The 17,832-nt window shown below is 57.0% G+C and overlaps 1 protein-coding gene across 2 annotated transcripts in view; it reads right to left on the bottom strand.

Annotated features, from left to right (window-relative positions):
* Window positions 1-12,886: 12,886 nt before the first annotated feature.
* The window catches only part of GNB1L (G protein subunit beta 1 like), a 61,021-nt gene continuing 56,075 nt past the window's right edge, over window positions 12,887-17,832 (bottom strand). For both annotated transcript variants that reach the window (XM_045815135.2, XM_045815134.2), the window contains exon 7: window positions 12,887-15,432. In XM_045815135.2, coding sequence (XP_045671091.2) covers window positions 15,115-15,432 — 318 coding nt within the window. In that variant the 3' untranslated portion in view covers window positions 12,887-15,114. The remainder of the gene's footprint in view (window positions 15,433-17,832) is intronic.

The raw sequence follows: 17,832 nt of genomic DNA, 5'->3' as shown, positions 1-17,832 counted from the left end.
GCCCGGCCAGCCTTCTCCCCGCCCCCACTTCCACCTTGCAGCTTCATCCCGTCTTCCCCGAGGCTGAACTTACAGGGGCTCCGCCCCAGCCCCAGGTGTGCTGAGGGCCTTTTTACTTAACTCTGGCCGTTTTCTAGGATTCAGGCAGGCAGCCCTGGCCTGTTTTCAGGACCAGTGCCTGTCCTGGGTGCTTTTCCACGGAAGCTGGAAATAACCATCAGGACAGGACCCTGTCCGTTGGGGGTTGGGAAGGGGAGGAGCTCTGACTCTGATCGCAGAAAGACAAAAACAGGCAATTCTGCTGTTCTAGCATTTCCCCTGGCTGGCCCTAGCCCAGGCCTGCATTTTCCCCTGTTTATTGACTTTGTTCCCTGTGAATGTCCCCACGGAGTGACCTGGGCAGGGGGCACAATGACAGTGGTCGTGAGTCATCCTGAAACCTGTCTGTGAAGCATTTTTCCCAGGCCAGGTGGTGAGGGACCTCTCCCCATTAACTCAACACCCGCGATGGGGCCAGAGGAACTCTTTGATCCCTCCCTTCCTGAGTCCAGGCAGGAAAAGCTGACAACCGGTCAACGTCAAGGCTGCTAACTTGGACACAAGATGGACGGGAAATGCAAGTGGCTGAGGTTCTATCCCTGTTCTGTGTCTGTCCCAGAATGTCTGTGGCAGTCGCTGCCACATGGCCGTGGCAACCTGGTGCCACCCTTCCCCGGCACAGCCAGGCATTTCCCAATGTCTGTCCTAGACGGGACACTTTCTTCCTGGATGTGTTCACCCTGGTGGCATGAGGTGACAGAAGGCTTAGCAGTTGGACAGCAGGAAGCATTTCCATGAGGCAGGTCTACGAAGGGAGGGGGTGACCAAGCTGCTGAGGAATGGGCTCTGGACTAGGGTCCACGAAAGCGTCTCCCTCTGGGTGAGCCGCGTGCACCACTCATGCAGCCTGTTTCCCGTTTGTACCACAAATGCACCCTGCATTCTTGTTCTGGGAGGCCTGCAGGAATGAGGGGCCAGTCTCTCCTGCAGGTGCTGGGCACCCCTCCCAGGCGCACTGCGATTCTGAGGCCCCCTTTCCCCTGCACACTTTACACTCGGGCCATGGTGAGGGTCAGGGGTTGAGAACCACAGTTGGAAAGATCTCTGTTTTGGTTTTGTTTAAAGCTAAAGTGAGTGGAAGGTCCCCTCTGAACCAGCGGCGGGGGTGTTTGCCATGGGAGGACGCAGCTGAGCGCACGGGTGTGCAGCCCACCAGCCTCCCGCATGTGCGCCCGCTCCCATAATCATCACCCACTCCAGATGGAAACTGCTGCTGCTGTCCAACACGGTGGCTGCTGGCCATGGTGGGCCACTTACGTGTTAACGGACGAAAATAGAATAAAATGAAACATTCGGTTCCTCCCTGGCTGCATTCTGAGTGCTGGACAGCACATGCGCGGCAGGTCAGCTCGCCGAACGCGGCAGATGAGGGCTGCCCTGCACGGGGGAAGAGGCCCCCGAAGGCATGGTTTTCTACCCTCTGCCCCCATAGACGAGTCTGCCCTTCTTCAGAACTTCTCACAAATGGGATCATGCAACAGGGTGCCCAGGCTGGCTGCTTTCCACGCCGGGGTGTTTCGAGGCTGGCCCACGCTGCCGCGCACCCAGTTCTTACTGCTGACCAGTGTCCGGTCTCCTGCGAAGGACGCTCAGTGGTTTTAAGATGGATGCTGTGGTCCTCGGTGCTGCAGGTGGGACTGGTTCCTCCGGGCAGCCACGCAACACCTCAGTGGGCTGTTGTCACCCACCTTCCGCCCTGGGGAGGTTGCGAGGGAAGGGTGGTTCGGGTCACCCAGCTTCTGCTGGGGGCTCCTCATTTCAGAAAAGCACTAGGGCCATTCTTAGTCACTTATTCCTGAAACAAGTGCCCGGTGAGCTCTGCCAGCGCTGTCGCCCCTGCCTGCCGTGTGGGGCTGACATTCCCGTGGCCAGCTACCCCAGACAGTCCCTGACTTCCCTGTAAAGCCACTGTCTTGACAGCTTCCATGTCCCTCGCTTTGGGCTCCTCTGCGGACACGCCTGGGCTGCCTCTTCCATGAGCCACCACGCTGCACTGTGTAGGGACTTGGGTCCCATCCGACCCGCTCCCTTGTGGGCTCACCCCTCAGTGTCTTCCTCTGGGTCCCTCAGTTGGCCCAGAGGTCCTGTTCGGCTCCCTTCACCTGTCTGCACGTGTCCGGTTGCTAGGACTCAGGAGGACAAGAGCTTGGATTAGAAGGGACCTCGGAGATCTGGTCCGGGAACCTCGAAGCCCTTCAAAAAAGAATGGATGCCCAACGAGTAAACCAGGCTAACTCTTGACTAAGTAGAGGAGCATGTGGCCTGTCTACTCCCCTCTTCACTGCTTTGGGTCCCACATAAGGGGTCTAGCGAACCCAAGGACGCTGGGGTGTGGTGGCACGGCCCCCCGCCTCCCCCCCCAGCACCCCAGCCTGCTGCTTTGAGAGGAGGGAGGGTCTGCTGTGCTGCCTTCCTCCAGCGCTGGGGCCTCTGTCTGACAGAAACACTCCCGCTCCTAGGAAGGCTTGGGAAACGCTGCCCCAGCACAAACCACTGGCGTGTTTGGAGGACTCACCAAGTGCCCGGCACCCTCGCAAGCCCTGTGGCTGCTGCCTCCACACATCTAGGTATTCCAAAAGCCCAGGACATAAGGCCTCTGACAACCCCCCTGCCCACAGGGTCTCGCCTGCCGGCCCACAGCCGGGGCAGGGATGCTCTGGAATGGGTCCTTCCCCCTGTACTGCCACGTAGTAAAGCTGGCAACACCGCATGGCTTTCCTGAGATCAAGAGAAGGTGCCCTGAGCACGCACGTTGGCTGAACCGTGGGGCACAGGCGGCTGTGGGCACAGGTCTCTGAGGACACACCTCCCCGAGGGGCTGGTACAGTCTCCTCCACAGGCAAGGGTTTGGGGTGCAGACGCAGTACACTGGGATCCTGCCATAGGATGAGGGGAGTCTGCGTGGTGGCACTCGTCCTGGAGTTGCAGAGGAAGAGGAAGCCTGGTGCGGGGGCTTCAGCCAGCCCTTTTCCGCTGGCCGGGGACGTCCACAGAGCGTGCGGGACCTGTACGACGACGGTGGGTGAACGCAAGGCACTGATCTCCAGGTGTGCTGCAGATCAAAGCATTGGAGCGCTAGAGAATTCCACAGGGCCACAGCCGCGGGGGAGGGGGCAGAGCCGGCACAGCCAGGGGAGCCGGGCGTGCAGGCAGACAGAGCAAGGGCGGGGGCCTGAGGTGCTTCTTCTAGGACCAAAGGAACGATTCCAGCGGCAGGAGTGTGGCCTCGCCTGGAGCTGGGTGCGAGGGAGAGCACACCTCCCAGGTTCCACAAGCCCTGTGCCTCAGTTCCCCCTTCATGCTGGGTGCTGACCCCTGCCCCGTGGGAGCGGTGTGAGTCGTGCAGGCCCATGTGAGCAGCGGGGACCATCCTCCCATCCTCTGTGTGGGGTCCAATGAGGCTGTGCCCTGGCACAGGTCCCAGGGGCAGGACCAGGCATCTACATTTGCGCATGTCTGATGCCCCTGCACACGCCTCCCTCACCCCCAAGGCCACCTCCGCATTGTGACATGGGCACAGCCGGGGAGCAGGTGGGGGTGGACATGACGTGGTCCCACACGCCTCCTGGCCCTGGGAGGGGAGGCTGGGGTTGTTTCCTGGTCTACCCCACACATTTTCCGTATTTAAAAAAACCCACAAATCTTGCCTTTGATTCGATTCCCTTCCCCGCTTGTCCTACTACTTCAAACCAGATGGATTCTCAAGACGAGACTTTGGAGTCTCGGCGCCCGCACTTAACTGCTGCCAGGTCTGCGTGTGGGGAACAGCAGAACCAAAGGTGTTTTGTGAAAAGCAGTCCCCATGAGGGAGAAGCTTAGGTTTTAATAGCAGTAATTAAGTTATCTTCTTAATTATAAAGAGGAATGGCATTGCCGACATCCTTTATCTATCAGCTTTCAGTTGCATCCCATCCGTGCCCAATCCTAATCCTCTGCTTCCAGCAGCCGCCCGGGTCTTCCCCTGGGCTCACAGAGCAGCCCGGCCCAGCTCTGGCCTCGAAGACCTGCACTGGGGACACGTGAGGGTCCGCCCCCGCCCCCCCCCCCCCACGCTTGTGCCACCAAGGAAAAGGCCTTCCAATCAGACTGTGTCCCCCTTCGAGGGAAACATATCCTGACTTCGGAGATTCTGGTGTTTCCGTCCAAGGACACCGTACACCTGTGGTAAGGTAGGCTTGAGTCACCGGCTGGGACACAGCACCCCCCCCCCCCCGTGACCTCTGAGGCTGCCTGCCCGGCCAGCCCCTGCAAGGTCTGCAGGTGGGGCCCAGGGCTGCAGAAAGCCTCACTGTAGTGTGTTCTCTGCCATTCTGGGCACTGACAGGTCGGGTCTGCAACGTCATAGCGGGAACTCGGAGCCTGTGGGGTGGGGGAAGGGGCTGCAACAAAATAGGGAAGCAGCAACTTCCATGCGAAGAATCACTCTTCTGGTAACACTAAGTAACACCTTTTTCTTTAAAGATTTTATTTATTTATTTGACAGAGAGACACAGTGAGAGAGGGAACACAAGCAGGGGGAGTGGGAGAGGAAGAAGCTGGCTTCCTGCCGAGCAGGGAGCCCAACGCGGGGCTCCATCCCAGAACCCTGCGATCATGACCTGAGCCGCCCAGGCGCCCCGTCAACACTAAGTAAAGTCTTAAAAGGACTAAGAAAAGCCAGCGGCTTTAGATGCCACTGGCCAGCTTGAAAACGCTTCGGCTTGGCCCTTCTCTGGGCGGCGCCTGCAGAGCACAGGGTGGCAGAGCAGCGGCTGCCAGGCTCTGCACCCGGCCCCGAGGGCATCTTGGCCAAGGTGGGGAGTGGGCTGCAGGGAGCTGCCAGCGGAGCGAGGAGGTGGACACTCACACCCAGATTCCCACACATCCACCACCCAGCAGCCGGTTGTGAATGAGCAGACACTCTGGGCATTTGGGGGAAGGTCACCATCCCCACAGGGGTGGCTGAAGAGAGGCCACTGGCCCCAAGCGTGCCTGCTGCCGTCTCCACCGGGCAGCTCTACTGGATGGCCAGGCGCAGTGGGACTCACTTTCCCCAGTGCCCCATGGGGACTCGTACAGTGGGCCCTTTTTGTGGGCCTGGGTGGTTCTGGGCATGTCTTACCTCCTGGGCTCCAACGATCGAGCCCTCTTTCTTTTTGGGTGGCCAGCCAGAAGGGTCCATTTAGAGACAGAGCCCAAAGCCAGAGTTGGCACCCCTTTCCAGAGACCTGGACTCCCAGAAGCTATTGCCAGGCTGTCCCCAGAGCCGCAATGTCTCTGGCCTCTTCATATGCCACTGTCGTTTCCCTGCCACCACCCGCTCTCCTGACTCTGAGGCCACGTGTACGAATCCTGCCCCTCTGACAGGTGGGCTGTAGGTGGGAGCCCCCAGTATCTAGGCACCTTGACATGGTCACCGCCAGGAAGAGGACTGGTCTCAGGTGGGCCGGGACACGTGAGAGGGCCAAGCGGCGTCTGTGTGCTGGTGAGGCCCTTCGGCTCCTCAAAGCCTGCCCACTCCCGCTACACACTGCTGCTGGGGTTCCCTCCAGTTTCCAGCTATTTCCCATGCGGGTGTCTCATCCCAGTGAGGATTGAAGTTTCCAGAAGATGGAGATCCTATCACGTGTACACCCGGAAAATAATATATGATGAATGAAAATTTTCGTTTAAACCACAAGAGAGGGGCAAATGGGCGGCTCAGTCAGTTGGGTGTCTGCCTTCGGCTCAGGTCATGATCTCATGCTCCTGGGATCAAACCCTATGTTGGGCTCCCTACTCCTCGGGGAGCCTGCTTCTCCCTCTCCCTCTGCCTCCCACCCCTCCCCATGCTCTGTCTCTGCTTCTCTTACAAATAAACAAATAAAATCTTTAAAAAATAAAAATAAATAAACCAACCAAGAGAGACCTCGTACCCATTAGGATGGCTGCTATGAACACACACACACACACACACACACACACACCTCAGAATACACATGGGTGAAGACGTGGAGAAATCGAGCCCCTCGTGCGTTGCTGGGGGGAATGTAAAACGGTGCAGCCACTGTGGAAAACAGTAAATCTAGAACTACGTAGGACCCAGCGATTCCACCCTGGGCGTATGCCCCAGAGAATAGACCAAAGCAAGGACTTACACAGATATTGGTACACCTGTGTCCGTAGCAGTATTAGTCACAATAGCCGGGAGGTGCAAGCAGACCAAGTGTCATCAACTACCCAGTGGATAAAAGCCGGACTGATGAATGGATAAAAATGTGGGATGGCCATACAGTGGGTCATAAAAAGGAAGGAAATTCTGACACGAGCTATGCGACGAGGACGGACCTTGAGGACATTATGCTCAGTGAAACAAGCCAGACACGAAAGGACAAATCCTGTAGGATTCCACTTAAATGAGGTCCCAGAGGAGACAGATCTATGGAGACAGGAAGTATTGGAGGGGGTGCAAGGGGCTGGGGGAGGAGGGAAGGGGGAGTTAGTGTTTAATGGGGACAGAGCTGCGTTTAGATGACAAAGTTCTGGAGATGGGTGGTGGGGATGGGTGCTCAACACTGCCAATGTGTTTAATGCCACCGACCTGGACACTTGAAGTGGTTAAAAAGGCAAATTTATCTTTTTAATGTATGCTTGCATGTATTTAACAATTAGAGAAAGCCTGGATTATCTATAATCTACAAAAGCCACTCTGTTCATCTCGGATGGACCAAGTCCTAACCTGTCTCTAAACCAGGGGTTTTTAACATGGCAATTTCATCCTGCGAGGCCATCGGGCAATGTCGGGAGATGCTTTTGAAGGCCACATGGGGTAGGTGGAGGCCAGACATACTGTTCGGCACCCTCCGGTGGTAGGATGGTCCCAACACAGAATGATTGGGCTCAGACGTCACGGGGTCTGGACCAGCCAACAGCCACAGCCCCAAGTCTTTTGAGCCCCACGTAACCGGGCAGCAGCTAGACAAGCGAGCGTCCCTCCTGGTGCTACTTGCCCCAGACCGAGTCCACCTTAGGCTCTCTCCACAAGCCTCTCTGGTGCCCGGGGACCCAGACTCACCCATGAGGTCGGCAGTCCAGCCCCCAGCCTGAGCGGTGTGTCTTATACCCTGGGGATGCTGGTGACAGCCTGGGGTGTGGGATTTAGGACCCCTGGGGGATGCTTCTCCAAGCTCCTGTGCCCTGGCCAGTCCAGCTAGCTCATGTGTCTCTCTCACAGGGACAGTGTCTCCCTCTTTTTTTGTATAGGTTTCGTTAGGGGCCCCGACTCTTCAAGAGGGCCACTTAGCTCTGGGAGGGCCCCCACAAGCCCTCTCTCAGAGGAGGCAAAGGTGTGGTGTGAGGTAGGGAGCGTGGGGTGACACGTTCATACTCTCACACGCCAAAGTGGCTGCCACGGAGTAGTTGTTGAGATACAGTTTCTGCTCTAAAAGAATGCATGTCACAACCTAGAGATCATGGCTTGAGTCAAAATCAAGAGTTGGACGCTTAATCGACTGAGCCACCCAGGCGCCCCCTTAACATTCCGTATCTTAAAAAATAATAAAAATAGAGCATCTTGTCTCAGTCCGTTCAGGCTGTTATAAGAAAATACCGCAGACGGGTGGCTTATAAATAACAGAAATTCATTTCTCACCGTTCTGGAGACTGGAAGTCCAAGATCAAGGCAGAGCCGGTGTCTGGTGAGAGCCCCATTCCCGTGTCCTCACGTGGCAGAAGGGCAGGGGGAGCCCTTTGGGGTTTCTTTTATAAGGCACTAATCCCATTCGTAATGGTTCCAGCTCATGACCTAAGCACTTCCTAAAGGCCCCATCCTAGTACCATCACCTGGGGGGTTAGGTTTCAACCTATGAGTTTGGGGGGGACACAGACACTCAGCCCATAGCAATCTTCAGGCACACTTGGCCTACGTCACTATTACAATACTTTGTTAGTCTACTTCAAGTTAACTTTTCTTGTTTGAGTGTCAAGGAGACTTCTTCGCACATCGGAATTTTGCCTGTTTGAACAGACGATGGTGACCGTCACCTTACTGCCTGACACGTCCCGGGCCCATGTGGGAGGCCCCTTGGCCTTCAGTGCTGCTCTTGGCACCTCTTAATGCCTCCTGGTTTTGTGGCAGTAGCAGACTCCCCACGTCTGCCCCGTGCCATGGAAGCAGGGGCCAACACACGGCTCTGTGGGCCCACACACTGTGGCCCAAGGGTGTCTGTCGGTGGCACACAGGATGGGCTTTCCTGACGCTGCTCCAAGATCGGAGGCCCCACGTGGGCTCTGAGTGGACAGGGGGAGCAGCTCTCGGCCCCCTCCTGGTACGGATGGAGGCAGAAGCATTTCATCTGAAGGCCCTTGAGCACCTTTGCTCAGGTTAGCACACAGTACGGGTATGCGACCTCCTCTGGTCTGTGGCTCTTATCTCCCGCTCGGGTGTTTTCCCGCGGGGATTCCCTAAGCACAGTTTTAGAACTTCTTCTGTAGGACGGACAGTCCTGTACCTGGTGGGCATGTCTCCGGGCGGGTTGGGTGGATGCCTGCCCCACTCACCAGCCGTGGCTCTCAGCATCCTGTTCGGCTCTACCAGGCCCGGGGGCTTCCTTCCCACCTGGCTCCCAGGGGAGCTCCCGGACAATCTGGAGAGCTCAGCCCCGGGATGCTGCGTCCAGGCAGGAGTGGGCGTGGTGATGCGATGATGCAGGAGAGGCCGGGTGGCCGCCGCAGCAGCACCGCCACCGCCCCCCCGAGCTGCAGGCTGGAGGGCTGCAGGCTGGGGGGCTGTGGGCTGGGGGGCTGCGGGCTGGGGAGCGGCGGCTTGCCCAGCCTGAGGCACAGGTGCGCGGCAACTCAGCTGTAAGGTTTTCATCTGTGCCAGCTCGTTTTTGACACCAGGCTTTCCCATGAAGTTATAGCTAGTTGAGTATCAAGCGTTTCTAAAGAACCCCCTGAAGGAATGTTTTTTCTTTGTGCAAACAGTCCTTTTGTGCAGAGGGTGTTCTGTGGCTTCTTGGCACAGACGCAGGTGGGTAACACCTGATTGAACGTCACTCACTCAGGGGCGTAAAGACACGCACTGCACGTCAGCACAAAGCCAGCCTGCCGAGCGAGCGCCGCCAGGTCTCCCAGGACGCCGAGCAGCAAGCCCTTCCCTGGCTAATCCTCGGTGTCTGAGGGCCTCGTCCAGCTTCCTGCCGACACTGGTTCGCGGCTTTCCCAAGCCCGTGGCTGTCCGACGCTGTCCCGCCTCTGAAACCCAGAAAGCACAGGAAAAGGTGGTGAATTCTCAGGATCCAGGGGCCACACTGGGGTCGCGGCCTGGTCTGCCACGAGCCTCCTGCTTGTCCGAGGGACCCGGCCTGCAGTGGATGCTGGGTAAGCGCTGCCCACCTGCCCACGTGCTGCGTGGGAATGACCGTGAGGCCGCCCTTGCAGGGTTACCACGGGTCTGGAAGATGATCCGCAGCAGGTGCCTGAGGCTGGGCTGCTCCCTTGCCTGGGCTGGCTGGTTAGGATGCCACAGCTGCTTGCCTTGCCTTTCCGGGGGGTGGCCTGGAGGGGGGACCCACTGCCGGCCTGTCTGCCCTGCTGATGAGAGGCACCCTTCGCCCCGGAGCTGGTGACTGGGGATGCTTTTCTCCCCAGTAGAACATCCAGATCCCACCCTGGGCCACCCAAGTCACGGCACAGAATACCCCAAGGCCACTCCTGCTGGCCGTGGAGAGGCCGGGCAGCCTCCAGGAGCTGAGGGCCTCAGTCCTGTAGCCTGCCCACTGACACCTAACTACAGCCTGTGAGGCTCCAGCCAGAGGCCCCGGCCAGAGGCCCCGGCTGCACTGTGCCCGCACCCCTGGCCCCTGAAAGATCTTCCAATAAGGACAGAACAGCAGAACACATCGCCCAGAGCCAGGACTGCACACGAGAAATTCCATCGCTACTCCGAACAAGTTTTCTCTGGTTGTGAGCAGCCTCTCCACTGAGAGAGTATTAATGAAGAATTCGAGAGACTGGTGAGCCTCCCTCAGTTGTTGGGTTGGACCGGAAAGTGCCTTGCCATGGGGGAGGACGCCTGAGGACACCTGATGAGCGATGCTTGGCCAGCGGGTCCCCCCCCACCCCGCCTTCGCTTGCCTGGGGAACCTCAGGTCTCTGCCTGGCTGCATTTCCTCCCCGCCGGGCACCTGAGCCACAGCCTTCCTCGTTGTCCTGGATGACAACATCGATGTCGGTGGCACAGAATCACCACGGTCTGGCCACTGTGGACTGTGCTAAATTCAAGGGGATCCTCAGTGAAACGGCGCTTAAGTGTAAGTCCTGGAAAACGTTGCTCAGTGAACAGCCTAAGTAGCCGGGAAAGGCACTTAGGAACTGGGCAGAAAATCCCAGGGCTGATTTCGCAAAGCCACCCGGCTGCCACGGGCAGATGCGGCTGGGTGTGTGGAGGAGCGGCTGGGCCCGGGCCGTCTTGCTGAAAACATCGGACATGAAGGCACACAGGCGTACAGCCCGAGATGCTTGGACGCTGCCTCCCCACCCTCGGCCCGGCCCCAGAGCCACCACAGGGACGGGCAGACGCCTCTGTCAGCAACCGAGGTTGCTGTTGGCCTGCAGGCGGGTGACCAGGAAGGAGTGGGGCTTCCCACATGGCCAGGGGTGAGGGCCAGGAGGCCTGGCCCAAGCCCTGCTCTCATTTTCTGTCTGTTTAACAGTTACCCCTGGTAACTGGACTTCCAAGGACACGTTTTACAGACAAGAGGCAGGTGGAAGCATCTTAAAGGAAAAGCAGGCCTTTTTGAATTGTGGTAAAGTGAAAAGTGGAGAAAACTCTGCCAGGGGTGTGGGAGGCCCCCCATGGGCCTCTGCCTGAGGCCGCGGCCAGAGCAGCCTTCACTTCATGGACCCCACCTGCGCAGACACCTTGCACGGCCTGGGGCAGACCTGGGCTGCGCTGAGCTTTCTGGACTGTGAGGACCACGGACGACTGTGGCTTCCACCCCACCCCAGTCCCTCAAGGTCCATCCAGGCTCCTCTTCATGGCTCGTGGGACTACACCGTAGTTTGCTTCTCTGTCCATTCATCGATACATTTGGGTGGTTTCTAGTTTGGCACTGTTATGAATAAAGCCACTATGAGCGTCCGTGCAAAGGAAAGAAAGCCATTCCCAGAACATTCAGGGCCCGTTGACATCAAAGGGACTGGCCATGAGAGCACACGCGTCCTTCTCGTGAAGGGCAACCTTGGATCTGCACCGAGGCTCCTCCTTGTAGAGTGCCTGCCTGTCCCGTGGAGGGCCGCAAGGACGGCGCCGTGCCCACTCTGCGGCCCACCCTAGGATACTCAGGGAGATCGGCTCGAGCCTTTCCAGCAAGGGGACCACACAGCTGTTGGAAGATGGCAGCGCCCCTGCATACCTGGGTCCCGTGGCACAGCCAGCCCCCAACAGTGGCTCAGGTCTGGGGAAGGACTCAGCCCGAGGAACACGACAAGGACCCTCTGAGCTTTGCGAACATCAAGTATTTTCCCCAGGCTGGGTGTCGGAGTGGGGCCTGTTTCTCCTTATCTCTAGGGAGTCTGCGACTGGTCGGGTCTTGGCTACCGCCCCAGATCGTGTTGATGCGGAGGCTGTGTTGGGCAAAGCTGTGGGCCCCCCAGCGGGCAGAGGAGGTCCCAGTGGTTCAGACGCCCATGTTTCTAGTACGGTTGGTGCCACTGCGGTTCCAGGTGGCTCAGGGGAGTGGACGAAAGTCCTGGCCACCAGTCCTTCCACACGACATCCATCAGGCACGCAGGACTAGCAGGGCTCTGACGGCCCAGTTTGGCCCCTGTACACCAAGATTCGGCCACAAGATGTCCCTGGGACACTGCTCACCAGCACGTGACCTCGGTAAGGGTCAGTTGCCTGTGATCTTCTATGCACCTCTGCTTGTGCCTTCGACAGGGAGGTGAGGGCCAGGGGTGGACTCTGGGTGCGCGTCTGCCAACACCTCCCCTCACCGTCTCCAGGGGCAACGCACTGGCAGTCAACATGCGCAGCTCACCTCACACATTCTGGAAGCATCTCTGGGTTTAATAAACCTCACGCTGACTTACAGTGCCCTGTCCCTCTGTCTGGAACACACACCTCCATAGCTGTTTTTGTAAATACGGTGATTCTACCAAAGGACGGAGTCACCGAGATTCTTGCTGAGCTGATGACACAGGCCTGTGTGGGGGCAGGGGCAGCCCTTCCTCAGCCAGCCGTTTCAAAGCCTCTGGAGGCTGCACCAGCCCGGCGCCCTGCGCCTCGGGGTCACAGCTGAGGCAGGGTGGCTGGCACTGCCACAGGGGCCTCCTGGCCACGGCAGTGGGTTGTGGCAGGGCCACTGGTGCGAAGTAACTGAGGGGGTCACCTCTCCCCTGCCCTCCTGTACAGGCGTGGCCCTTCCCCTCTGTGACCGCCTGCAGGGCGCGCACTCTCCCGAGAGTGCTCGCGAGGACGGGATGTTGGCACCACTTGCTCTGTGTTCATGGCTTTGCTTTAGCAAGGAGGCCAGGCGCGTTCTGAGACTCACTGGACTACTCTTCGCTGTTTGGCATCAGCCTGTGGCTGCCTGGCCACAGATGGGATTACAAGAGGGTCACCTCCCAAAATGACCACCCACAACCCAGCACCCCAAGTGCCTTGGGTCGTGTCAGCAGAGAGAAGAGGGAGGTGGGAAATAGCACTGAGCAGGCCACAGCCGTGTTCCAGGAGAACACCCTCAGCATGGGGCCTCTTGTGGGAGCCATGCAGGGCTGTGGCTCGGTGAGGCCACGCTCCGTTGTCTCTGACCTGACAGCCTCCCCATGAGGAGCACCCCGAGAGTGGCTTACTCGGCGGTTTTCCTCACGACTGGGAGGTTCAAACGCCTGCAGGCTAAACAGAGCCTCCCCTTCTGACATTCATCATGTGGAAATCCTTCTGGGTGTATCCCCCAACATCCAGTGACGTGGCTACAGGATACCCAGGGGCCGGCGGGGTCCCTCCCAGAGGTGCTGGAGGATACTCGCCAGCACCTCTGTCCAACAGGGCCCACGTGGGTAGGCCAGTCCCCAGGATGGGCCTTGCACGAGCTCCCGCGGTATTCAGTCCCCGAGGAAGGGGCCAGAGGTCCCCGCGGAGGCTGGGCAGAAGACCAGCAGTATACATTGTCGGCAGTGTGGTGGGGTCTTTCCTCAAGGAGCCCGGGGCGGGGACTGAGGGGTGGTGAATTTATTTTGGTGGCCCGGGTCAGACATGTGTCTGCTCGATCCAGAACGCTTCTGCCCGAGATCAAGCTAGCCTCATCGGGCTGCCTGTCAGCTCCGCCTCCAGGGCCCCAAGGTCGCCAGCCCATGCCCACATCTCTGCCGGTCTGGCTGCCGGGGGCCGTGGCTGCCCACCACACAACCACGCCTACTCCATCTTGGGGGCTAAGTGCCACGACTAGGCCTTGCCACTCTGAGAGCCAAGGACTCCGCTGCATTTAGAGGTCCTGCTGTGTGACAGTGGCTCCAACCGACCTGCAGAGAAGAGAAACCGCAGCTCTCCAGGGATGCTGGGTTCCCCTTGCGGATGCACTCCTCAACGTCCTGGGGAAAGGCTCTGGCCCCTCTTGTGGAGGGTGAGCAGCTCTCATGGGCTAAGTCCCCTCAAATACCCCAATCTCCCTGACCCCTTGGGCCATTCCCTCTGCGGCACGCTGGTTCTGGCATTGCAACCGTCCTCAGCGAACCTGCCTTGTGGTCCAGGTTTTAACCAAGCAACCACACCCTTGGGCCCCTTTCTTACTCCTTGGGCTGCAACAAGTCCAGACCCTCTGTTAGTGGCCCTGTTTCCATGGATTTGGCCTGATGCGTTTCATATTCCTGCCACCTGGATCCCACACGTGTTCTCCAGATTTCTATCTGCATGAAGTTCTTCTGGAGCATAGCCACCTCATCACAGGCCATACTTTGTACCTCACCCTTTGGGGCCTCCTGGGGCCTGAGTCTAGTATAAGCAAAGCTGGCGTGGGGGGAGGTGGTCCTGAGTGTCCCACAAGGACCCCACCCCAGGGGGAGCCATTCCGGGTCCTCCAGGTAAAGGAGGACTGACCTCTTCAGTCAGAGACTGAAAGGGGCTCTTCTGGCAAAAAAGGTAGCAGAACAAAGGGGTTTGAGGCTCCCAGCTTCCTCAGTGGCTGCCCATAGCCCCCATCCCAATTTCCAGGGTCACATTCCTTCCCAATCAACAGCCCAGCTTTAAAAGCTGCCCTGATGGCTGGGCCCAGCCATGCATGGAAGGAGACCGGACACACTGCCTGCTTTGGCTGCTAATTCCCAATTGCCCTGTGTGCACACTGCTGGCTCTGTGTTGTTGGTGGCTGTGTCGGCAACACTTAATTCTGCCGTGCTTTCCACCCTGAAGATGGCACCTTGCCATCTTTGGTCTTCCTCTTGTTGGGGCGGCACTTCCTCCCATGGATCCTGCGCTTGGCCTGGCCCTGAACCACGAGCTCTCTCTGCCTTTGCCGCCATCCACAGCCCACCCGCCTCCTGCCTTGCTCCCTTGCAGGGTCTGGCCACTTCTTTCTATTGGTTCTGGCTTCAGCCCTGTGCGTCAGGAGCCCCTGGCCATCCCCGGAGTGAGGAGCCACACGAGTCAGCAGGACCTGGGGATCACATTCGGTGTTCCCCACTGGACAGGGGTCAACCCTACCCAGTGGAAGGTCTGAGGCGAGCTCTTGGAGCTGACCCTAAGAGGGAATCCGGGGTGTCACCTTGGAGAATTTGTCCCTTGAGCCTGTGGGCTTGCATCTAGAGGTTTATTGTAAAGCAGCCCCGGGCTGGCCTCTCGCCTGGGCCACAGTTGCCCAGGCGCCTGCCCAGTTACTCTTGGTAAACTGCAGAGTCACTGTCGTACAGATGCTGTATTCCACAAAAGGAAACACACGCCTTGTGCAGAAAATGAAGACCATGGACCAAGCACCTCTTGTAACTGGAAGAGGAGAACTGTGACTGGCTGGCTGGGGGCGGGGGGGAGTCCCGATGCATGGTTTCCACATGCCTGGATCAGGCCAAAGCATGGGCGCCCACCTCCCCGCCCTCAGCGTGTCCCAACAAGGGAGTGGACGCGTCACTGCGGACCGGGTAGAGCGACCAGATGCTGATGCGCTGATCACCAGACCCTGCGGCCAGCAAGCCATCGGTGGCAAAGGCCACACAGTGGACAGTGGCACTGTGGAAGGACAGTACAGCCAGTGGCTTCATCGTCCGCCAGTGAAACACACGGACACGATGGTCCCAGCCCGCAGTGGCCAGGATCTTGCGGTCTGGCCTGATCTTGACATCAGCGATCCCAGGATTGGTGAGTTCGTGAGTTCTGCACACCTGTAAGATCAAGAGAACCATGAAATGGCTTCTTAGACCTGTCCCAGGGGCTCCCACCCATGGACAGTCCTAGTCTGGCAGCCAGAACAAGGAGGGAAATGTAGGCCGCCAAGATGGCCATATGCTCCTGCAAACTTACTCCCTACCTCCCAGGAGCCAGGCACAGACCTGCTGAGGGGAGCAGCCTGACCGCTGCCCTTGACTGAGCCCTTGACTTATGACAGAAGACTTCAGGCCCTTCCCTCAGAGAGCCCCTGTGGTCCCGCAGAGCTGCTCCCCTACACAAGGTCTGGGAGGAACACAGGGGCTGCTGTTTCTCTGCCTATCAGGCCCTCAGGAAAGACCTCAGTGGGCCAGGTCCTGGGGCCCCTCACCACGGAAACACACTGCACTCTAGCATCCCAGCAAGATGCATCTCCAGCTTGATAGCAGCATAAAGTCTGCATGTTTCTCTCCTGGGGAAACCTCACGCCTGTCCACAGCATGAGGAAGATGAGAGACGCGGAGTCCATCTTCGGCAAAAGGGTTGAAGGGCCACGGGGGGGGGAGTGGGTGCAGGAGCACCTGCAGACCTGCCACACTGGCCATGGCTGAAACCTTAGTCCCTAGCTTGGTTCTCAGAGGAGGGCAGGCAAAACTAAACAAGGAGTTGCACAGGCGTCTTCTATCTGCATGGAGACACTGGGAGCCAACCTCTCTCTGGAGGCTGAGCGCTCCCACAGTCAGTGCTGGGTGATGACCCTCACCGACACGTGCCTCCTGCAGCAGGTAGGGAATCGGAGCTGCCTTTGTGGTCACAGCTATTTATGGTTACACGGCACTGTCTCATGCATTGCAATCTGGCATCTCTGTCCCCACGCACTAAATGACAAAGGCACTTTGCCATCATTGTGACAATACATAGTAGCCACTTCCTTCTACTGACCTTGTGTTTGGCCTAGCCCCATGCACCATGAGCCCCCATTGCCCTGAGGTTGCCTTTGCTGTCCCTTACCAGCACACCCTTTTCTCCTAATTCACTTCCTAATGGGGCCATGGTGGTCCTGGTTAAGAATCACGCATCTCTACAAAGATAACACAAGGGAAAAGGAAGAAAGAAACATGGAAAAACAAATGGCAACATCCCTTGGAAGCAAACAGAAATTGTCACCAAGGATTTTTTTTTTCCATAATTTAATAAACCCAAACCTCAGGAAGCAGTTACCTCTATAAAACAAGAACCTGAAGCAGCAAAACACAGAGGAGGAAAGCTGAACTGACAGAGCACAGAAAAGAAGAGGAAGGAAGACCTCAGAGAAATGGAGGGAATGGGAAATGGCAGAAGGAGCCTGGAACAAGACAGTAAGAACAGGAATGATACAAAGTGAGCAAAGTGAAAGGGAAACAAAGAGTTACAACGGACTGGAGAGAAAACAGCAGACATGGAAGACAGGCAGAGGTGCTCTAACATTCAGGGATTTAGAAAATCACTTTTAATTTCTAGAAAAATTGAAGCCTTATGATCCAGATCCAAAGACAGGCTATAGGACGGTCAATGTTAAGATACGCCTTAGGAAGATCACTGGACTTAACAGCTAAAAAAGTCCTTTTGGTACTCAGGCAAATAAGATCATGTCGATTGTGAGGTAAGGTTAGGCCGTCCTCAAAATGTTCCACGGCCACCTCTGTGCCAGCAGATGGTGGAAGCTGCGAAGGCAGGCATGGGCCAAGAATTTTATATTCAGCCAAACTGCTGTTCAAGTATAAAAACAAGAGACAAGCATTTTTGAACATGTAAGAACTTAAAGAATATGCTCCCATAAGCTCTTCTTGAAGGACTGGAAGATTAACTCCAGTCTCATAAGAGATAACCAGAGAACTTTAGCAGATGATCTGGCAGAAAGCAAGTAATCTACTTACCAGTAGGATTAGATCTAAAACAATACACGGATTACGGCTATAGAACCGGTTATGTAACTAACCGAAATATGGGAGGATAGTGAGGGATGGGATATTTGTTAAATTCACTGATTTGTTCATCTTTTGTCACTTGGGGCTAAGATAAAATCGTCAACCTCATACTTGAGAGATTATCTGACAATCCACTGTAAGTAATGACAAAAACAACATTACTTCCTTCCCCATCCCTGACACGAGGTGCCATGTTTTCCTAGTATTTGCCCTTGTATTTCTCCACAAAAATATACTCAACAGATTTATAATTAGATTCCAAAGTTAAATCCAAATCTGTGCTATGTGTAAGAGAGACACCGAAAGGGTGATTAGCAGATATACCAGGAGAGTGCAGACAAGAGAAACAGGGGTCCAGTGTCAGTAATAGGAAACATTGAATTCAGAGGAAAAGGCACGAAGACAGACTACGTACCATACTTACCAATGATAAAGGGTACAATTCGCAAT

The sequence above is a fragment of the Ursus americanus genome, chromosome 30 (assembly GCF_024610735.1).
Source record: "Ursus americanus isolate L20-20 chromosome 30, mUrsAme1.1.p, whole genome shotgun sequence".
Classification (NCBI taxonomy): domain Eukaryota; kingdom Metazoa; phylum Chordata; class Mammalia; order Carnivora; family Ursidae; genus Ursus; species Ursus americanus.
This window is presented reverse-complemented; position numbering and strand designations above follow the sequence as displayed.